The sequence below is a fragment of the Biomphalaria glabrata genome, chromosome 12 (genome assembly GCF_947242115.1).
Source record: "Biomphalaria glabrata chromosome 12, xgBioGlab47.1, whole genome shotgun sequence".
NCBI classification, from domain to species: Eukaryota; Metazoa; Mollusca; class Gastropoda; family Planorbidae; genus Biomphalaria; species Biomphalaria glabrata.
In genome coordinates this window covers 3,654,756-3,677,755 of record NC_074722.1, presented here as the reverse complement: position 1 = coordinate 3,677,755, position 23,000 = coordinate 3,654,756, and the positions used below count along the sequence as shown (strand labels likewise).

Sequence of the window (23,000 nt, the reverse complement as noted above, 5' to 3'; positions counted from 1 at the left end):
ACTAACTGTAACTAACATCTAGTAGACTCACTGTGAGTGACTCTACACGACTACAGATATTTAGACTAAGTCACTATAGAATACTACTCTAGTCGTCTTAGTCCCAGATTTAGATTGTTAATTTAATTATAAAATTTGTAATTTTAGTCTAGATCTATTAGTGCTTGTATACCAGCACCACCCAAACACAAGAACACGGACCGGTGTGCTCAACCCAACCCAGAATATCAAAACAAGATAGGCCTATTACCCCTAGATCTACATAGAGGTAAAAATAGTACCATCGTTTGTTTCTCCATACTAAGCCTATTCATAGTTCTATGCTTTCCAATAACCTGGTTCAAAACCTGTTCCACAAGTTTTGTCCACTGAGGCCAGGAGTTTTTAACGTGTGCAAGCCTAAATGATAAAAGGATAAAAAAATATGTATAATTAATTATTAAATTTATTAAAATATTATTTATGTTTACTTTGGTCTATAGGCCCCCTATATAGATCTACTAGATCTATAATATTCACACTGTAACACATGTAGATTAGAGTGGCTTTATCTAGATTATATCATTTTATACAAACAGGCCAAAAACAAATTAGATCAGGACTGAATAATAGAATGGATGATATAGATCTATATTTTACTCTGTTGGCACGATCCATAATTAAGAATAAAAATAATGTAGCTCATCCCAATTAGGCGCAACGTAGACATCTAATCTATAACTTTCACACTCTCAGATGTTCCTTCACAAAGGAAGATTATTAATCTCCTAGTTTAATTCTCTTGTCGGTCGGCTGCACTCGAAACGCATGAAGACAACAGCGCATCTCACTGCCCATCCTAATAAGGGGCATAATATAGATCTAAATTCTATATCTGGACTAGCTGTCCATTTTGTTCATTAAAAAAAATAACAAGTAAATTAAAACGAATGGCTGCAGACGAAGTTGTGTTAATTAAGATTATATTAAATTGTATTGATCTATACATATGTATGTTCTATAATACATCTAATCTTTCTTTTTACGCCCTCATTTTTAAGTCTTAGATGCCAAAATAGTCTTTTTTTCCACTGAATTCGAAAAATGTTTAGGTTGATTGGGCACAACAAGAGAACAACAAAGAGAAATTAGATTTTTTGTTTACATTTCAGGACAATAAACGATTAATTTTATCGCGTAGTTTATTATTAAGAGAGGTGCGGAGGCTGAGTGGTAAAACAGAGGGTCCCTGGTTCGTATCCTCATGAAGAATGAGATTTTTTTTAAATTTTGGAATCTTTAAGGCCAGCCAGCTCTATGCATTATCTATTAAAAATCACTCAGGCACAGATAGGCATAATATAATTTGAGTAATAATTTTGAATCTGTATAGGCCTACTAAGTACCAAGACCAAGTTTCATATTGACGATATAAGGGCCTATAAAAAAGAAAATGACAGTAATATATATATGACTATATATATATATATATATATATATATATATATGGCTCCTTGTCTCAGAAGACATTATGACTATAAGTAATCTCGGAGAAATGAAATGAATTCTTGGGCACTAGCTATAGTCGGAAGGATGTCGCCCACACAGCTGATGTTTCTAAAGAAACCGCAAGTGCCGATACATGCGCGGTTTCGATCAACGGCGTCGCAGGCTCTTCCAGGGTTTAAAAATTTCTGCAAGCTGGCTCTCCTCAGGGTTGTCTCTGAGCTTTTCCCATGTTTGCGTATAGCTGCAAGGCAGCAGAGGCATGCGTTCAGAGTTTTCGTCTCCAAAGTGGAAGCGTTTTAATATGGTCCAAATTAGTACTTGTAATGTTGAGAGCTAGGCCTTGATAAATTTACGGATATTCCACCACTGCACAGTTGACAACATTCATGAGTATCAATTTCAAAATGGTGGATAGCAATACAATGATTGCATCAATGTAACACACATAGAGGTTTAAGTCTACCAATGATTTATGTCTTCATAGTTGTGCTATGCAATTAAGAACAATGGTTCCGCGCTTGAATTTATTCATTGGATTTGGAGGAACACTTCTCGCTGCTTTAACGGGCGCTTACATTCTTTGGGGACCATCTAAAAAACGTCCGAAAGGTAAGACTCTTGAGTAGTCTCAGTCTGAGACTTAACTTAAGACTTAGACTTAAGTTTAAGACTAACTAACTGAAAACTAGCTAAGATTCTAGATCTAGATCTAACTCAGTCTCACTCTCAGTGACTCTCACTCAGACTCTCAGTCTCAGTGACTTTCTTTACTAACTAGATCTAGACTCTAGATCTAACTAACTAAGATTTATAAGACTAGAGTAAAAAAAAGAGTTGTATGTATGGCGGAAAACAGATTGAGCTTTCAACATTCTACTTTTAGGACCATTTTTTTGACTAATTTCAAATTAGCTATTATTGACATATTATATATCAATTTTATTGCCCAAGAATAGAGGAATTCAAAAAAAATAAAATCAGAAGCAACAGACAATTATTTAACTTGAAAAAATGAGGTCAAACACACTTACCCCTAATAATGAAAAATTCATCACTCACAGAAGATATGTCTAAAAATCCATGAATTTCACAAATTCACAGTATTATTAACAGAAAAATGTGTCACAAAGTAAAATATTTTTATAGAACATTTGAAAAAAACAATAAAAACTAGTTTCTTAAAACATTTATGCCTATTAATTAGCCTCCCCAGACCCCACCCCCTCCGTAAAAAAAAAAGGTTGCAAATGATACTTTATAATCATCCTGAAAAACAAAACCAGTATCAGTTTTGACATATTATATATCAGTTTTAATGCCCAAGAACAGAGGAATCCAAATATGGTTCATTCATTATCATCAGACAAGTATTAGACCATAAAAAATTAGATCAAACACACTTACCCCTAATAATGAAAAATCCATTATTCACAGAGGGTATGTCCAATATTCCATGAATTTTACAAATTCACAATATTATTAGCAGAAAACTATGTCACAAAGTAAAGTATATTTATAGACCATTTGAAAAAACAAACAAGCAATTTTTAAAAATATTTATAACTAATAAATTAGCCCTTCCCCCTCGCCCCACCCTACCATAAAAAGTCTTTTTTTTTTCTTATATCTTCATGTTTTAACAAACTAATATCAATTTTAGATAAAGTTTATAGATGTATAATTTTAGACTAGAAAAGATCTTATATTAAATGAAATATTATCAAGATTTAGATCTCTTCTAGTTCTTGATCAATTTTTAGATCTAGGTCTAGACTCTAGACTACTATACTCTGTCTCTAGTCTAGGCTTATAGATATTAGTCCTAATAATAGGTTTTGCATAGTACATGATGTATTCTGTTTACTATCTCATATGATCTCAATTTTTGTATTTGTTGTAATTGTTGCTGAGAAAAGAAATAAAAACAACTTTTATTTGGTTTATAGATTCTATGTGTTTGTTGTTATTTTTAACTATGTCCATAAACCGTAAGTAGATCTATATTTAGTCTCTATCCTACACAGCTAATAGTTTTTAAAAATTATTTAATCTTTCTAGATCTAGTAATCTATTAGATTTATGCCTAGATTTAGATCTTTAAAAGGAAAAAAAGTGTTTTTGCCGATATATCTACATTCTAGCTCTATCATCTAGATCTATTAATCTAGAACTACCAAGTATCCTACCTACTTGAATCTCTTCTCTATAGTATAATTGACTAGATCTAGATTTTTTCCACTTTAAGTAGTTTAAGATGTAGATCTAGAATTCTAGATTTAGAGATCTAATTAAGCCCTAAGTTTATAAGCTCCTATGAATTATATTTAGATATAAAATCTTAGATTTAATCTACATTTAGACTTAGACAAGATTCTAGATCTACACGTGTACATCGCAGTTACTAGATCTAGAAATGACTAGATTTAGAATAAATTAGATCTCATATTTTTTCAATGTTAAAATCTAGTTTTAAGTCTATGAATAATATTTAGACGTAGAGATATATTTAGACTTAGGCTAGGGTCTTGATCCAAGCGTGTGGCCCGTGTACATCGCTACTTGACTATCTACTTAAATCTACTAGAAATGACTTGATTTAGATCTAAATCATCTTACAATTTTTCCACGTTAAAATCTACTGATATAGTCCTAATTCTATAAGTTACTATGAATTATATTTAGACACATAGAATCTATTATAAAATCTTAGATCTAATCTACATTTAGACTTAGATCTAGCTAGTCTAGATGCTAGATCCACGCGTGTGTGCATCGCCACTTGACTATCTACTAGAAATGACTAGATTTAGCTCTAAATCATCTCAGATTTCCTAAATCTATAAGTTATTATGAATTATATTATTATATTTAGACACAGATATACAATTTTAGATCTACATTTAATCTAGAGACTAGACTAGATCTAGTCTGATCCACGCGTATGTGCATCGCTACTTGACTATCTACTAGAAATGACTAGATTTAGCTCTAAATCATCTCAGATTTCCTAAATCTATAAGTTATTATGAATTATATTATTATATTTAGACACAGATATATACAATTTTATATCTACATTTAGTGAATTTAGTCTAGAGACTAGACTAGATCTAGATCTAGTCTGATCCACGCGTGTGTACATCGCTACTTCACTATCTACTACTTAGTCTTAGCTACGACTAGTACTACTACTAGAACTAGAAGTGACTATATTTAGATCTCTAGACCTTTTCACGTTAAGATGTAGATCTAAGTCTATAACAAATTACTATGAATTATATTTAAACAAAGATCCAGATCTAAAATCTTTATCTTAGTCTAGATCTAGTCTAGATCCGCGCATGTTTATTTCCATCGCACGCTGGCAGCGCAAAAAAAAGGACTCATTTCCCGAGTCATGATGTTATTTGAAATGAAAACAAACGACACTCGTAGTGAAATGTAAAATATTTACCTAAGCAGTTGATATTATTTAAAAAAATGGTCTGTTATAGTTTCAGTCTATGATAAGGCTTAATAGATGTTGTCGGTTCCACTTATTCCGCGAGAATGAATAAAAAATTAAGCACGATGAAAAAAATTGATGAGGTCAAACTGTCCCGACACACTTCCGATGGGCTTTAAAAAAAAACATGTTTTTTTTTTAAAACTTTATTTTTTTTATACACCAAAAAAATAAAAAATAAAACACTATGATTGCTGAAATAAAAATAAACGTGTTTTGAAACTAAAATTGGTACCATTTAAATGATATTTTTATAAAATTGTATGCATAGTTTCACGACGCACAAATTATGAAATGGCATCGAGGCTATTTTTTTTTTATTTTTAAGATAAACTAACAACTTAATTTCTTTTCTTTTTTCTCTATCATTTAGAACAATCATTTCTAAACAGTAAGCATGCATTATTTCATAGTAATGATATAGGTTTATATGTTTCTTACCTTTTCAAAGGGGAGCACATAAATCCAAAAGTAAATCCTGTGTGTCTTTTTTTGCATACTTCATGACATTCACAAATGCACAAATTTCTTATAAAAACGAATTTCAAAAAAATATTGCTAATGAAGCTTCCACAAACATAGGTCTACCCATCAGTAAAAGGAAATATACCACAGATGTTGTATATATGGAGAAAATGAATAATGAACTTCAAAAATGCATTTTCAATAGAAAATCTGTTTTCCGCCGTATGTGATATGTGTGTATTACTGTATAGATCTAGAAATTAGAATAGAATAGATAGTAAGACTGTAAGTCACTGTATAGATCTAAGACTAAGAGTAAGTCACTAACTGACTTAGAAGTCTAAGTCGTCTAAGTTTAAGTCAGTTAAGTCCTTAAGACATGTAAGAGTGTTGAAGAAATAAAGAAATAAGACTGTCAATCACTCAAGTGTCTCAAGTCTCAATGTTACTGACTACTGTAACTGTGTGTCTGATGTATTACAACGTAAACAAGGTGTCAGTTAACTAAAGACTAAAGTCACTCTAAATTAAAGTCTTTAACTTTATAAATCATTCTTAGATCTAGCTAGACTATTCAGATTCTACTTTCTAGATATCTAGTCTAGTAAGTGGGGTAAACGGTAAGGTGTTAAGTAAAACATAATAAATGAAAATATCACAATGTGACTGTCTAATCGTCTAATGATTCTAATGTAATTGTAATTCAGTAATTCAAGCCTGGACTGAAGTTTTAACAGTGCAAAATTATCAGATATACACAGACAGTCACTCATTCTCATGGCATTAACTGAGACTGACTCTCAACTCAATTGTGACTGAATCAGTGAATCAGAAGAGGAAAAAAAAATGAATCTAAATAAGTCTAGATCTAGTCTAGATATTCTAGAATCTGTTACTAGATCTAGAATCTAGTAGATATCTCTATTCTAATTTCAAACTCAGTCTCAATGATCAAGTTACAAGAAAGACTGAACAACCGAAGTGCCTAAAAATTGAAAAAGTTAATATAAGTATAAAAGCAAATTCCATTATGATTATACTGATTATACAGAGTGATTTAGAATATTTTAATTCTTCTCTTATTGATTACATCATTACAGACGTTACTTCGAAAGACAAGATAATTACGCCCTACGAAATTTATGTGTCAATCTAGGCATGCTTTTATATATTTATAATCAGTGACTTAATTACAGACGTTACTTCAAAAGAGAAGATAATTACGTCCTACGAAATTTATGTGTCAATCTAGGCATGCATTTATATATTTATAATCAGTGACTTAAGCTCTGCTAAGTGTAAGTCCTTGGTTTCTTGGCTGATTTAGGCAACCCATTCAACACTAATGACATTAGGGAAAAATGAGCACTTGTGTCCTTGGATTGTTGTTTTTTTTTTTAAGAAAGAAACTTAAAGACACTGATGGCAGATGAGTGATTGACTGAAATACCTCATTACTGAAGTTCAACAACTTTTGAGGTGCTTAAGGGCTCAAGTCTAGAGAATAGTCTCTTAGATGCAAAAAAAAAAAGTTTAAATGTAATCTTTATTAAAAAGTCTTCCACTTCATTGTGCTTGTGCATTCAGCCGAAATGGAAGGCTACATAACATTTTTTGATTTTAGAGTACACACATAAGACCATAGGATTGAGTCTATAATACATTTGAGACTTTAACAAATGAATTCTTTTGCTTTTCCACTAACGATACAAAGTAACAAGGATGAATTTGGTGTGTATTTGAATTTTTTTTTTTTTTTAAGTCCTTATTATCAATTTTTTTATATTATATAATAGTATTTGTCAGTTTAAAATTATTTTGACTACCTACCATGATAAAAGTTCCCCTTTCAGACCTTGTGGTCTATAGGGCAGATGATGTAAAGGTCATCTGATTCTATAGGGCAGATGATGTTAAGGTCATCTGATTCTGTGGCCTACGGTTAACGAGGGTGTCATGTGGCCAGCACAACGACCAACCGCCTTTACTTTTCCCCAACTAATGTCGGGTACCCATTAGAGCTGGGTGGACTCAGAGGCGCCCAAGGATCCCGAAATAAAAATCCCAGCCTTCATCAGGATTCGATCCCGGAACCCTCGGTTCAGAAGCCAAGAGCTTTACCGCTCAACCCTACCATGATGCATCAGCTAAAATAGCTAAAATAAATACTCCAAATATTAGACTTATAAATTGACCTGGAAAAATTTGCATTTCATGACAAACTATTTCTGTCTACCAGAACTTGTAAATGGGGGATGTCAGAGAGGCTATTTTTGAAACTCATACCTTTTGAATTATCTTACAGTGTAGTGGAGTGCTTATTTGTCCATTTTAACTTTGATCAGTAACAACCTTATTATAATATATATATATTTATATATATTCTGTCTGTATTTCAGATAAATGTAGAGGGCTGGTTAATATTGGAAATTCATGTTTCCTGAATTCGTTGCTACAGTCCTGGGCAGCGTGTCCTTCATTTTACAATTGGCTCTACACTTCAGTAACAAGTTCTAAAGCTGCTCATGAGAAACTGTTGTCCAGTACAATTTTTAATATCCTACGAGGTAGTAAATGTTTGCTTTAAGGTTATCAATATTAGTAGTTGAAAGTAAAGAAATACACTTTGAGAAAGAAAAAAATTTCAATGTGACAATAATAGACATGTCCATTATCCCAGAAGCTTAGCTTTCAATTCCTAATGCTTTTTAAATTCCTAAATTTAATTTGTAACATTCCTAATAAAAAACATTCTAAACTAAAGTATGGACTTGCACTAAACTTACCTTAATGTACAAGAAGCCAAATATGGATGTGACAAAAAAGAAAAAAAAGCTTAATTATTGCAGAGGCCTACATTTTTTAATCCAATAGAAACTCAATTACGCAATTATATAATTTTAAATAGCTTTTAAAAAGTCAATTTAAAAAAGTTTGCTGAAGCAGTGTTCAAACCCTTGACCTTTGAAGCATAATACCTTCTGTAAAGTACCGTAGAGAATCAGCACCGAAAGCACCATTATCCTGTTGACTGTTAGAAAATATAGAACAGCCAGGTGTAAACTGGGAGCTCTTCACCCAAGTCCTGTCTGAAGATTCCTCAATGGTAGTGAGCTTTACTGGATTGGTTCTTACCATATACATAGAGGGCACAGCATAATACCAGGATGCTGTCCTTCAATACCTTTTGTACTTTAAATTAACCAGTATTTTTTTTTTATTTACATTTATTTTAAAAATTAGTAAAATATATTTTTTCCAACTCTTAGTAAAAAAAATAAAAAATAAATCCAGATGGTGAAACCGAATCACTCTGTATCAGATAACACTGGCCTTTAAGTAATTATTTGAATAAGAAGAATAAACTATCTAAGAGGGTAGTAAAAATAAGGTGTACTCATACACAAAACAATACAGACTGTACCTCAAAGCAGTTCATCCGACTTTCTTCAATCATTCATTTCATATTGCTTTATATTTTTTTTTTTTACATTGTTAAATCTAATCTGACCAAACATGACATGAAAGGTCGCTAACAATTTGTGTCTCCAGTGCTTAATAATGAAGTGAAGGATGCCACAGATCCCTATAACCCTAGTAGTGTACTTGGAGCACTCCGAGCTAAAAGCTGGGTCATCACATCAGAGGAACAGGTACATAAATTCTTATTCCTATACCTTTTGTTACAGTAGTGCTTTTGTCACCCTGCAGTTTTTATTACAGTAGAGCATTAGCCAACACGTCATATAAATTGAAAAAAGAAAAAAAAGCTTAATTATAGCAGAGGCCTAAATTTTTTAATCCAATAGAAACTCAATTACCCAATTGGCTCAGTTGATTTTTAATGTTGTACAACTTCATAACTATTTAGCCCTAAATCTTTTTTTTTTTTTTTTTTACAAGGGATGATAGGTTTGAAAATCATGTGCTGTCATTTATAAGCAAAATAGTCATTTAAAACTTTTTTTTTTAAAAACTACATTTGTTGCTAAGTGAGTTTTGAATTTTTAGTTTTTTTAATGAATGTATTTCTTTCATGAATTCAAGTAAATTATAAGAAAACAATCAAGGGAGCTAATAAGACCTGATCTGGGGATTCCTTGTATTAGTTTTTTTGTCTTTTTAAAATTGTTTGTTGAAATATTAAATCTTATTTTATTTTTTATTTTTTTCGGCAAAGGATGCACATGAACTCTTTCATGTCTTGACGGAGACATTAGACGAGGAAACATCCAGCTACCCAAGTGTCTTGTCTCTCTTTGATATATGGCATTTACAGGTTGGTTTGTTTTGTGTTGTTGTTGGATTGTTTTTTTTTTAGTGAATAGCTTATGCTTTTTGTTTGTTGTGTTTAGATATGATTAGTTTTCTTTTAAAATATGGTTTTTAGCAGTTATTTTTTATAGACATTCTCTATCAGATGAACTGTATGTGATTAACTTATTGTTCCATTGTTTTTGTTAAGGATCCCAAAAATGTGTATCAGTCTGAGAAACACGCCAGGACTAGAAGTCAAGGGCTGCTCCCTGTACTGCCCATGAAAGGTGTCGAGCAGCCAGCGCGGGGACTACTGGCTAGTCAGCTTCAATGTTTATCTTGTGGGTCACGATCACCAGTGAAATATGACATCTTTGATAGCCTGACTTTAACATTTCCTAAGAACTATTGGGTAGGAAAACATTTTTGATGGTCTGACTTTAACATTTCCTAAGAACTATTGGGTAAGAAAACATTTTTGATAGTCTGACTTTAACATTTCCTAAGAACTACTGGGTAGGAAAACATTTTTGATAGCCTGACTAACATTTCCTAAGAACTATTGGGTAAGAAAACATTTTTGATAGTCTGACTTTAACATTTCCTAAGAACTACTGGGTAGGAAAACATTTTTGATAGCCTGACTAACATTTCCTAAGAACTATTGGGTAAGAAAACATTTTGATAGCCTGACTTTAACATTTCCTAAGAACTACTGGGTAGGAAAGCACCTCTGATAGTCTGACTTCCAGAGAACTTTAAAATATTTTGATAGTAAGACATAGCTAAAAGTTACTGAGAATCAATTTGATAGTTAAAGAATTAAAAGTATAGTTTTTATATGTTGTATAACTTAAGTAGTTGTTTTTTTGTTTTATACTCTAGTATTTTTTTCTGTTCTAAACTAAATGCATTCAAAATGAAATTCTGTTTTTTTTTTTATTGTGTGTTTTTTTTTTGTCCATCAATGTTTATCACAGTGTGTGTTGAAATTAGTTCCAAGTTTGTTTTTTTCTTTCAGGGAGCATTGAGCTTAGAAAGTCTACTGCATCAGTTTGTAAGTCCAGAAATTGTGCAGTCAGTTGATTGTAAAGGATGCGCGAAAATAGCCAAATGTCAGGTTGTCAAATCAAACTTTAGGAAGAGAGTGTCTATAGGAAAGGTAAGTCTGTAAAATATTGTCCAACATTTACTAGTTCTGTGTTTTTTAAATCTTGATCTAATAATGATTTAATTTTTTTAGAAGATCTAATTTCATCTGGAAATTATGCAGTCAAAGTTGGTCTGACTTCATGATTGGACAATCAATGCATAAAAAATATTCTCAAACTTAAATTTTAAACTGGACAAATTAATCAGGGATGCAGGATTTTCAGCAAGCTGGCCAAAGAACATCTAGGAAACTCTTGTTAGACTAGTCCAGCACTATCTCTACCCCAATGCCTCTTTCCATGCATATTTATATATTAGAAATGGGGCTTCTTTTAAACAGAAACAGAAAAATGTAATTAATAAAATATGACATTTAAAAAAAAAAGCAAACCCTTTTTCTTTTTCCTTTAACATGGGAATTGGTTGACAGCCACTTGCTAGGAGTTTTAAGATTTCAGGTTTAAAGTACTCAAGTCTCCTAATTTCTTTCATTTAGCCCTGAATACCTGGTCTGGCTTGTATACTGCCTGGCTGGTTGGTTTTTTTTAGCCAATTTTTGTCCATCTCCAGTAATCACTTGTTCAATGATGCCTTCAGTTATCATCTGTTGTGGTTCTATGTCTAGTTTGTTGCTTCACAGTGGATTGTAACTTCTTGTGCTTTGTTGACATCTGTACACCAGAAACTGGGCTTAGCTTTGTCACAAGTCAGGCATTGTTGGTCTCCTTCAGTTTTAGAATGACTAAGTTCATCTCCTGGAGCACTTTTTCATGGGATTATATAGAGCCATATTCTGGAGACATTCCTGTCCACATGCAACACAGGTGGCATTTGCTTTAGATCAAGACATTTTTTTGATTCAGAGCCGAGGTCATTGCTTTTTTGCTCTCCATTGATTTCTCTTTACACTTAGTGTGGTCTAGGGCTTTGTCATTAGTCAACATTGATACCCACTGCTTTGAGACGCCGTTTGATTATATCCACATATTGGAGGTGGGGGTGTAGAGGTGAAGTAAATAAACAGTGAGCCACTATTGGGTACCATTTTATTGCTGTTACAGACGTGTTTCACTTCTATTTTTTAGCTTCCACAAGTATTGTGTATTCACTTGCCTCGTACACAGTGGCTAGACAATGGAGCTCTGCTCAAACGTTATGACCACGTCAGTTTTCCAGAGACACTTCACATGGACCAATATTTGTACTGCAATCAAAGGAAAGAAAAAGGTGACGAGATTCGTGGCCTGTCTGGAGGTGTGGATGCTACATTAAAAATGTTGAGGTAACTACCCCAGAACCTACACCAACTTAAAGAATCTGCAAAGTTTTAATGTAGATTGTCTTAGAGTGACCTATAGTTATGATAGCAATCACTTTTAAGTCAACTAGTTTCTTGTCACTAGTCACAGACATTCTCCACAAATTCTGTCAAAAAAAAAAGTTTGGAAAACCGAAGCTACCTGAAATGAAAATATTGTTAGTAAAAGTGGTAAAGTAGTTGAAGCATTTTTTTTCTTTCAGAGTTCTAGAATAGAAATGACACAACAAAACTACAATCCCATTCTAGAGTTTTACCAACAGCATAAGGTTGCCTACCCTACTAAATAAAATTTGAACTGTTATTGTCAGTTAAGATTATTATCTGTGTCTCAGACTGAAGTTGACAATGTCTCTAACATTATAACATTATAGCATTTTCTATCAGATGTAATAGTTTTACTTGTAGCATCTTGAAGAAAAACAAAGTTCCTACTTGAACTGTCTTAGTGGTTTCCATCAAGCTTTTACAAATGGACATTTTTTTTTAAATTTTGAGTTGAATCAGTATATTGCATTTTTTTTTCTTGTTTTTTTTTACAGCCAAGCTGTCAAACCAGTAGCAGCGCCCACATCTGCCCCAGTCAACCTGCTGAGGACACTGAATTATGACCAGCAGTTCACTCGCACTGGTTTGTTTGTCCACCCCGATAGATCTCCCCAGATACCTAGAGAACTCAGTGATGTCAACCATAATGCACCACCTGAGATAGCTAAATCTGGATCTACCGACTTCTCCTATAAGTTGGCAGCTGTGGTGTGCCACCTTGGAGATGTCCAACTGGGTCATTACGTGGCGTACAGGCGCGGGATCCACTCTGGAGAGAATGGGAACCAAGCCATCGGTGCTGGGGACATGGGGAATAAATGGTGGCTGACATCCGATTCCACTGTGACTAGAGTCTCATTACAACAAGTTCTGTCCTCTGAAGCCTACATGTTGTTCTATGAGAGGTATTGATCCACATACTGAAGTATTACTGCCTGCCAAAACGTATACATTAGTATCCAACATGTTGATGTTACTATCTAGCATCACTTCTGATATCAAGAGCCGCTGCACTGCTTGTACCAACTGATCTTTTTCTTTTTATGTCAGACACATAGGTAAATGTGCTTGAGTAAATAGTGTCATTTAGAGCACTTTTTAGTGGCTAGAAGTACTGCAACTGTTGGCCAATGTCAATAGTGTATTCACTTCTTGCTGAGATATTTCTCAGTTTCACTATATTGATATTCACTTTTGATCATTACGATGCTCACTTTGATCATTAAAATTTTTGTCAGTAGTTTTCATGGCTTTAAGAATCAAAAAAATGTTAGCTATTTTATTCTAATTTATATGTTGACAGCTTCATTTTTTAACCCTAACCCTTAGTACTTTAAAACAGTCTGGTCTGCTGATACACATCTCAAATGTGTTTGAAATAAAAGTCTTGTTTCTAATGATCATTTAAATCTCAGAGTTGTCTGAAATCCAGCTGCAAACAGTGGTTTGTTGTGTCTTGCGTGTATAAAGTTTTTCCAGTGTACATAGTCACAAACTATGACTGTGATTGAATTTTTTAAATCCATACATTTGTTGATGCTCATTTGATTCTACATTGAAATCAAGTTGCATATGTTGGTTTTTTTTCTTCATTATCCTGCTTCAAGCCTTTTATTTTCATTTAAGATTATACTTGTATCTTTTTTTCAAATGTATGTTGACCTTTTTTATGATTTAAACATGAGACTCTTATAACTAATTTTAGAGGATACCATGTATTTCAAAGGTCACACTTTTTTATCTGAGGTATTCTTTTTGTGGTTATAACAGCATCATTTGGGAAAAGTCAGTGTGTAAATGTGCTCAACAATTGTCCCCAAACATCTGGCAATTCTGCTTAAAAATAAATTTTAGTTCATCACTAGCTTACAAATAAAATGTGGACATTGGAAAAAGATATCCACTACAAAGCTCAGAGCGAAACATTGTTGATTTTTGATAGATCTTATTACTCCAATATATGTTTTTGTTGAGTTGATAAATGTGTGTGCAAGGCATTGACTGACTTTATAAGGAAAGATCTTGTGCCATGATGACATTGTCTTCAGCATTCAATCAAAAGATATTATTTATTTGGAACTGGTCTCAACGTTTGTATGTTTATTGTATGCTGTATGTAACCTTGTTCTTTCAGATGTGTTCCTTGACAGATTTGTTATTACATTTTTTTTGGCGTCCTAGTCTTGGTTACAAATTGGACATTGTAGCTGTGGCATTGAGATATTATTTAAAACAATCATTGTAGCTGTGGCATTGAGATATTATTTAAAACAATCATTGTAGCTGTGGCATTTTGACATAGAATAGTAAACAATAGTTGGTTGTAACAGTTTGTCATACTAATTGTCTGAAATGTAAATAACAAAGATTTCCTTTAGATCTAAGGCCAACCCAAACCAATTTTTTTCTGAAAGTTAAAGTGTGTGGGTTAGATTTTTTATACAACAAATTTTATACAACAAATATTGTACCTTCATTTTTTTTAATGATAGAATTTTAACATTTAGAGCATTATAATAATTAAGATCTAAAATGAATAGATTTTAGGATAATATGTTTAGTTTTATAAGAAGTATATTTAGTGCATTTTATTTTCAATATTTAAAAACTTGTGCTGATAATTGGCATTTTGTGGCTAATAATATATTTCTTGTGTGGCTGGTGCTTGGCTTTTAGTTTGACTTTGAGACCGATGTGTTGAAGAGAGTGTCAAGTCTGTTTGAGGTGAATGAGAAAACTAAAAGTGAACTGTAGTTTTGCTTCAGTGTCAAGTAATCCTTCCTTTCATCCATTGTCCCAAGTCCATCCAGATCAAATGGCTGTTGTCAATCTAGTCTAATGAAACCAGTCAGCTGTATAGATAAATGTCTTGTTTATATGTTGTAGCTATATTATAATATAGGTTCTGTTCCTCGTCTCCATAACTAGCTAAGAAAAGCTACTTGTAGTTCTACTGATCATGACATTTTAAACCAATAGTTTTTTTTGTTTCAGATATTTCTCTTTCTCCTTACTAGCTTGTACCGTGTCCTTTTACTTGCTAATGCTAATCCAGTTTTGTTTGTTATAATGAATCTATTTTCTTCTGGTTGTAGAAAAGCTTTTGAATATGTGAATTTTGTTTCCCATACAGAACATTAAAGTTTTAAACATGTTTTTAACTTTTTTTTTTAGATTTGTGTTTTTATTTTGGTTTTTGTTATGACTATTAGTGGTGGCATTCAGTGAGTAAGTCACTAATTGTGACATACCTTTAAATATGATAGAACAATATCAACTAATTCAAAAACAAGTGAAAAGTTGGAGTTTATTTGATTACTTCTACACAAACATTTAACACTTCTGGACCTTCAGCTTGATATGTTTGCACAGCTATTTGGTGGTTGAGTGGTGAAGCACTTGGCTTATGAATGAAGGGGCCTTGTTCAAATCCTGGTGAAGAACTTGAACTTCAGGTGTTGTTTTTTTTTTTGGACGCCACTGACTCCAACCAAAAAATGGGTACCTGACATTAGTTAGGGAAAGTAAAGGTGATTGGTCTTGTACTGACCACATACTCTAGTTAATTGTCAGCCATAAAAATAGATGAACTTCACATCATCTGCCCCCATAGATGCTTACTATCAGTGGAAATACTATTTACCTTCATTCCCATTGGGATACCAAACATGGTCGGCAAATATCTCATTCTATTTTTCAGTAACACATTTTAAACCAAAAAAAAACTGATTAAGACATCTACACTATTTATAGCCCCTGACAAATTTCTACTCTAATGTCTTTTTTAACTGACCTTTACAAAGTTTGAACGTTATGATAACCCAGATCAAAATACAATATTGAATTATTTTTTTTTCAGAAATTTCAGTTTACTGGGTGAAAGTCTAATTATCAATTATAGTGCACTGGTCACTATATTCTTCTGTCAGCAAGAGATTAGCTTTCTATTTCTCTTTTTCAAGTTCTTGCATCACATTTATTAGGTATGTCAATTATGACCCACAGCATGAGGCTGACTCATGTAATACTGTTATGACAGTAGGTCTGTCTGTGAGGCAATGTCCTTGTGTTTTAGGCTGAGTCTGCAAACTTCCCTCCCGCAGCAGCCTCAAATAATTTTTAAGTGGGAAAAAATATCTTTTACAAAAGCATGCAACTTTTTTTGTTTTTAAGTGACATCAGCTAGATAAACATATGCACGTTTTGGGTATTTGTGTATTTTATAGGTTTTATTTTTTTTTTGGCTACAATTTAATTCTGTCTATATCACCCACAAAAAGTTAGCTCTATCCAGTCAATTTGTTTTTCCCGCTCTGGTCCAATGTCCCATCCAGTTAATAATATAATGAGGGCTGGATTTTAATTAAATGTCCAACTTAATGTGCTACTTTCTGATAAAAAAAATGGATTGGCTAAGAACATTTTTCTAAGCATCATAAGCAGAGAAAAATTATTTTCAACAGTTTTATTCTGTTCAAAGCTAATGCAACAAAAAATGCCTCATCTTTCATAAAATAAAACTCACAAAAGAATTGGTAGAAGATCAATGTGAGATTTGCTTTTCTTCACCGTCAAGACATCCATCCAAGACATCCATCGACTTGGCAAGTGACAGCATTACATAATTCTCTTTCCAAACAAGAAGACAGAAGATTTGGAGTATTTGCAGTGATAGACAAACACCAAGAGTTAGACAGGACAGTACTATTGAGACACATTCTCACCCCATCCCTGGTTGTACCCTCACTGAGTATTACATAAAGTAGGTCTATCATACACATTAAAACCTGTTTTGGGCAATCATCTGGAAATTTGATTTAACCTTTAAAATACAATAAATTAGCTGAATTTACTTCAGACTCCTTAAGGAAAATAAAAGATCAGAAAATATTAAATCATCGTACTTATCATAGTATCATATCCCAGTGCTTGGGCATATCATAAGGTCTAGCCTGGCTCATCCAGCAACATGAACACTGACATCATACTCAAAATGCTTCAGCTAGTAATCCTCTTTCTTAGTTCATTTACCTCAGCAAGTCATCCTCTTTCTTAGTTCATTTACCTCAGCAAGTCATCCTCTTTCTTAGTTCATTTACCTCAGCTAGTCATCCTCTCTCTTAGTTCATTTACCCCAGCTAGTCATCCTCTTTCTTAGTTCATTTACCTCAGCAAGTCATCCTCTTTCTTAGTTCATTTACCCCAGCTAGTCATCCTCTTTCTTAGTTCATTTACCCCAGCTAGTCATCCTCTTTCTTAGTTCATTTACCTCAGCAAGTCATCCTCTTTCTTAGTTCATTTACCCCAGCTAGTCATCCTCTTTCTTAGTTCATTTACCTCAGCAAGTCATCCTCTTTCTTAGTTCATTTACCCCAGCTAGTCATCCTCTTTCTTAGTTCATTTACCCCAGCTAGTCATCCTCTTTCTTAGTTCATTTACCTCAGCAAGTCATCCTCTTTCTTAGTTCATTTACCTCAGCTAGTCATCCTCTTTCTTAGTTCATTTACCCCAGCTAGTCATCCTCTTTCTTAGTTCATTTACCCCAGCTAGTCATCCTTTTTCTTAGTTCATTTACCCCAGCTAGTCATCCTCTCTCTTAGTCATGCTTAGTTTATGTACTTCAGCTAGTCATTCTTAGTTCATGAACCCCAGCTAGTCATTCTTAGTTCATGAACCCCAGCTGATCATACTTAGTTCATAAACCCCAGCTTGTCATGCTTAGTTCATGTACCTCAACTAGTCATCTTCTTTGGTATATGAACCCCAGTTAGTCATGCATAGTTCATGTACCCCAGCTTGTCATTCTCTTTCCTAGTTCATTTACCTTAGCTAGTCCATCTCTTTCTTTATGCGCTATCTATCATCACAAATGTACAACAGAATTCAAATAGTTGAAATAGTTTATTAACACTTCCAATGACAAATACATTTTGGAATGTTGCAGTTTTGTCTGTATTTTGTTTTGCATATGCTTTCAAATAAATATCAAATTTGTTAGCATATCGGTTGATCTTCATGATAGACAAAATACAAGTCAAGTCTTAGTTATAAAGCATGTTTTTAAATAGTCTTGAAATCAAAATATTCATCATTTTGTGAACCTGACCTGAACATTATCATTTTTTTTATAAAAACACAACTTTGAACATTTCTTTCTATGGTATAGGACTGAGAGACTAATAAAAATTAACTTTATTACTATATTGAATTGGAAGAATTACAGATCTAAATTCTCAACACATGCACAAAATTACTTCATAGAAAGTATAAGAATAACTTTATTTCCCAAGAAATTAATTCTCAAATATGTCCTCCTTTGAATAGGTGAATTACAACAGTTTTAACTTACCATTTCACTTTAGAATAATTATAAATATTCTTTATATATTATCTATCATTAATGCTATTAATTTCAAAATGACAAATTTGTTAACAAAAATCTTGGGCCCATTCAGTTCTCTAGTCCAGTAACATTAATTTATATATTTAAACCTTATCAGTCAGTAAGTTCAGTCTTAATCTTTATTAATCATCCTCAAGAAACTTTTGGTAACATAATTGGTCTTAATCAAGGTGACAAAATATTAACATTGGTTTAATTTATGACAAGAACATGCATTCCGTGTATATAACACTTGGTTATGGATTTGTGTCTCAAAGTTTTGTCCAGAATTTTTTTATTTTATAATATATATTTCTAAAGAGGGTCACTCTAAAGAAAACTATTCTGAGCACATAATTGTGTTCAGTGTAGCTGCTAATTACAAGAGTAATACAAACATCAATAAAAGTCTCTTAAAGTCTTTCCAGAAAAACTCCCATTTAATTTAGCCTACACTAACTAAATCTTATTTTCCTAGCGCTAGGCATTTGACCACCCCCATGTGAAAAAAAGGTCAAACACAATCTTTATTTACTATATTTGATCATAAAGTAGGAATTTTTTTTCAATATTGCTTGTTAAAACAACTTTAATCTAATCCTAATCCCTAATTTATTAAGGGGCAGAAAAAAAATATTTCATACAACATTATAAATTCTCCATTAATTGGATTTATTTGATCAATGTTGATTATGTTCTCTAAAACAGTTTATCTTTACATTATATTTGTTACTGATATTTATCAATAAAATAATGTTTAAAAATAATACAAAAAAAAACAAAAAAAAAACATTTACCTGTTTTAAAAAAAGAGAGAGAGAGACCTGACCTATAATTATTTACATAATTCCATTCTCCGCACTGTACACAAATGCATTAAATATATCAATAAATATAAATGAATCAGAGGTAATTTGCTTTATAACAAAGGAAAATTGCAGATCAGTTTGCATAAAGTGCAGAATCATAAAATATTGAATTCTACGTGGCAACAGTTTATAAGATTTCTTAATGATGAACACAATAAAACTCCTAAGTTCCACACAAAGATATTTAAAAATGTGTATTTACATACTCTTGCTAATCTGATTATGTGTTCTAAACAAAAAATTTAAGTCAGTCCTATCCACATTTTTAATACTTTATTTACATCACAGTTTTTCTCTTAATTTTTCTTTCTTCTTTAATCAGTTTTATTTTTATTTGAAATGAGAAAAAGTTGCATTATAGCTTATTAGCAATAAAAGTAGCTGTTTTTTTTAACTTTACCAATTTATTGTTAGAAAAGCTTAATATATTGCTTTAGAGTATTTTAGTTGACAAAAAAACATTTGAGAAAGTGATCTTCAGTTAAAGAAGACAAAATAAATATAATTTAAACACTTCTAGTGCATATCAGATTTAAAAAAAAATTAATCACATTATTTAGAGTGTTAATGCTAGCCTGCAGTATGATTTTACCTGATGTTACTATTGGCTTTTCAAAATTTATTAAAGGAAAAAAATTATGGAGAGTGGTGAAATAAAAACTTTACAGATTGTAAATATTCTAATCACTCCACTGTCATCAAAAATAAAATAAATTGAAGATGCTATGAAACAGTAAGCTACGTAGTCACCTTTAAAATATGTTGGTAATTTTAAAAAATAAATATTAAAAATATACATTTTAAGGTATAATACAAAGTGGTGGGGTGGAGGCTGAGAGGTAATGTGTTTTGCTTCAGAATGGAGGGGTCATGAGTTCGAATCTCATCTCAGGCTGTAGTCGCTGAATGAACTCTTTATGTTGTCTGTTGTATTTATGTGTATTTTTCTGTTGTGTTATCTTTATATGAGAAACGAGTCCTTGTAATCACAACAAATTTCCGTAAGGATCAATAAAGCAGTCTTAGTCTTAGTTTTAAATATTGGGACTTTTAGGACATGCCACTCAACTCTAATGGGTACCTACATTGAGGAAGCAAAGGCAATTGGTTAAATGTCTGCCATAGAAACAGATGAGTTTAAATCATCTGTGTCATAGATTGTAAGATGCCATAGAAACAGATGAGTTTAAATCATCTGTGTCATAGATTGCAAGGTGCCATAGAAACAGATGAGTTTAAATCATCTGTGTCATAGATTGTAAGGTGCCATAGAAACAGATGAGTTTAAATCATCTGTGTCATAGATTGTAAGGTGCCATAGAAACAGATGAGTTTAAATCATCTGTGTCATAGATTGTAAGGTCTGGAAAGGATACTAATAAATATAGATTAATATCTAAACAATTAAGCTTAAAATCATAAAGGTGTGATTTAACAAAAAGCCCTCATCTTCATGTTATAGCCATGTATAAACATAACTATAAAAAATAAAGACATTGGTTCCATTAGTGAAAACTTTTGAAAGGCATCCCTTATTAGTAGAGTGATATTGAATAAATAAAACAATATATGAAAAAAAGTATTCTCAGTATTCCTATGATAAATGTAAAGTCATTAATTATGTTATCATTCAGCTTGATGTACAGAAGGATTAGTTCATTCTTAGAGTTCTACTAGTGCCTAGGCTTATCTGTCCTGTTTTTCGTTTTTTCTGGCAACTTAATTCATTTACTAATTTATTTTCTGAGTCAATTAGCTTCAAAAAAAAAAAATTATGCCTACTTAGCACATTGTGATTAATAATAAAAAAAAATGCAAAAGAAAAGAATTTTGAGTTCTATCTAAAGAAAAAAAAACCTTTTTTAAACATGCCATCAAATTAAAAAGGTTATAAATTTATCAGCTATTAAATGAATCTATAATGAATCACAAAACAGTTTTAGTTATAATCAGAAAAAGACATTTTAAATTATATTCAATTTGCCCAGATTAAGCAGATAATATATATCACAAAGGCACAGAATCTAATAAGGATAATTAGTTTGTAAACTTGATGGTAACATAATGAAATATAATATACAAAATTGAAATCACATAAATATCACCACTGTTATACATATGCTATGTTATTATACATTTTTAAACATTACCACTTACATGTTTATAAAATGTAAAGGCTTTCATTATCAGAGTAGTGAAGTCTTGTCGGCTCAATTTACATTTTAAAATTAAAATAATTTTATTTACAGAGCGCAGAAATAAAATTTTTATTCAGATTATGAGATCGAAACATCAACATATTTGCATATAGTTTGTATAGCAAAGAATCAGAATCTAGAAAAATCTTTATAACCAGAAATAAAAAAAAATAATAATAAATAAATAAAATTACTCAAATATATACAATTTACATTTATTGCTACATATTCAAATAGGGCCTACACTTGTTTTTATATTTTTGAGGACTTTAATTTTTTCTGAGTAATTTATTGAATGGTATAACATTGTTTAATGCCCGCTGGTCTAATGTTGTTACATAGAGTAGATAGTGTCAAAAACATTAGTTCAATATCCATTTTTGAGTTTTTTTAAACTTTAGGGGCATTGTTGCTGAGTGTTAAAGCACTTGGCTTCCTAATCAAGGTGTCTTGGGTTTGAATTATGATAGAGACTAGGAATTTGAATTCCAGAATGTTTAGGGTGCCTGTGAGTCCTCCCAACTCTAATTAGATATCCTCGTTAACCATTGGCCATAAATAGATGATCTTTACATCATCTGCCCTATAAATCACAAGGTCTGAAAGGGGAACTTTACCTTACTCTCTTTATAACATTATTTGATCAATTTTTTTTAAGATCTAGAAAGTATCCTCAGTTTTCCAGATAGAACGTAGGAAGAGTCTACGAAAAAAACAACAACCCAGAAACACTTAACTGTATTTATATTCTAAAAGTCTGATATCACAACATAATAAATATATGAAAACATTAAAATGAATGACAAGAGTTGAAGGCAGTAAACTCAGCCTGTCGTTTGGCAAAGGTCTCACCAACCAGGATGGGAAGAATTACTGTTGCTTCAGCATAAACCTAAGAAAGAAGGACAGGAATAATTTATCTATAAAGCTAAGACAAATAAGGACTTAATGTTTTACTTTACTGCAGTCTAGACCAACAACTTTGTCTTTGCTTTTTTTAATCTCATGGATGTTTGATGAGTAGTCTACCTTGTTATTAACTTTATAAAATGTGTTTATTTCTAAATTAATTTTTGAACGGCCATCTGTAAAATGGCCAATGTTCGTCATCGTTATAAAGAAAAAAAACAGACTGCCATGTTGATCAATGGTGCTCTCTGTGGCATTTTATGTCTCGAGAGACGATCTTTTCCCTTTGCAACTTCTTGTGTGATTAAAGAGGCCAATCCTTGATACACAGCTGCGATCGCAGGTTGGGCATATATAATCACCAGGCGCCGTTGCATTTTCACCCTTCTTTATGCTTCTGTTGTGTATG

General features: G+C 32.2%; 3 protein-coding genes across 8 annotated transcripts in view; 1 reads left to right on the top strand and 2 right to left on the bottom strand.

The window, feature by feature from the left end:
- Positions 1-373, bottom strand: part of LOC106076542 (uncharacterized) — a 46,529-nt gene extending 46,156 nt beyond the window's left edge. For 3 of the 5 annotated variants that reach the window (XM_056005166.1, XM_056005164.1, XM_056005170.1), the window contains exon 1: positions 32-234. The gene's annotated coding sequence lies outside the window, so the exon portion shown is untranslated. Of the gene's footprint in view, positions 1-6; positions 235-281 lie in introns of those variants that run through there. The other 2 variants (XM_056005168.1, XM_056005167.1) reach the window with 2 other exon arrangements.
- A 1,483-nt stretch (positions 374-1,856) lies between these two features.
- LOC106064668 (ubiquitin carboxyl-terminal hydrolase 30-like) lies at positions 1,857-15,394 on the top strand. 2 transcript variants are annotated; one of them, XM_056006236.1, is made up of 8 exons: positions 1,858-2,097; positions 7,858-8,025; positions 9,011-9,111; positions 9,639-9,737; positions 9,924-10,127; positions 10,737-10,877; positions 11,953-12,149; positions 12,728-15,394. In XM_056006236.1, exons 1-8 carry the CDS (start codon positions 1,980-1,982, stop codon positions 13,143-13,145), a joined length of 1,446 nt encoding a protein of 481 aa, XP_055862211.1. In that variant the 5' UTR covers positions 1,858-1,979; the 3' UTR covers positions 13,146-15,394. The 2 variants fall into 2 exon arrangements, with proteins under 2 accessions (XP_055862212.1, XP_055862211.1); XM_056006237.1 differs by lacking the exon at positions 7,858-8,025 and having other exon boundaries at positions 1,857-2,097.
- Positions 15,395-18,119: 2,725 nt separating this feature from the next.
- Positions 18,120-23,000, bottom strand: part of LOC106077587 (deoxyhypusine synthase-like) — a 29,822-nt gene continuing 24,941 nt past the window's right edge. The window contains exon 8 of the mRNA XM_056007214.1: positions 18,120-22,574. Coding sequence (XP_055863189.1) covers positions 22,473-22,574 — 102 coding nt within the window. The 3' untranslated portion in view covers positions 18,120-22,472. The remainder of the gene's footprint in view (positions 22,575-23,000) is intronic.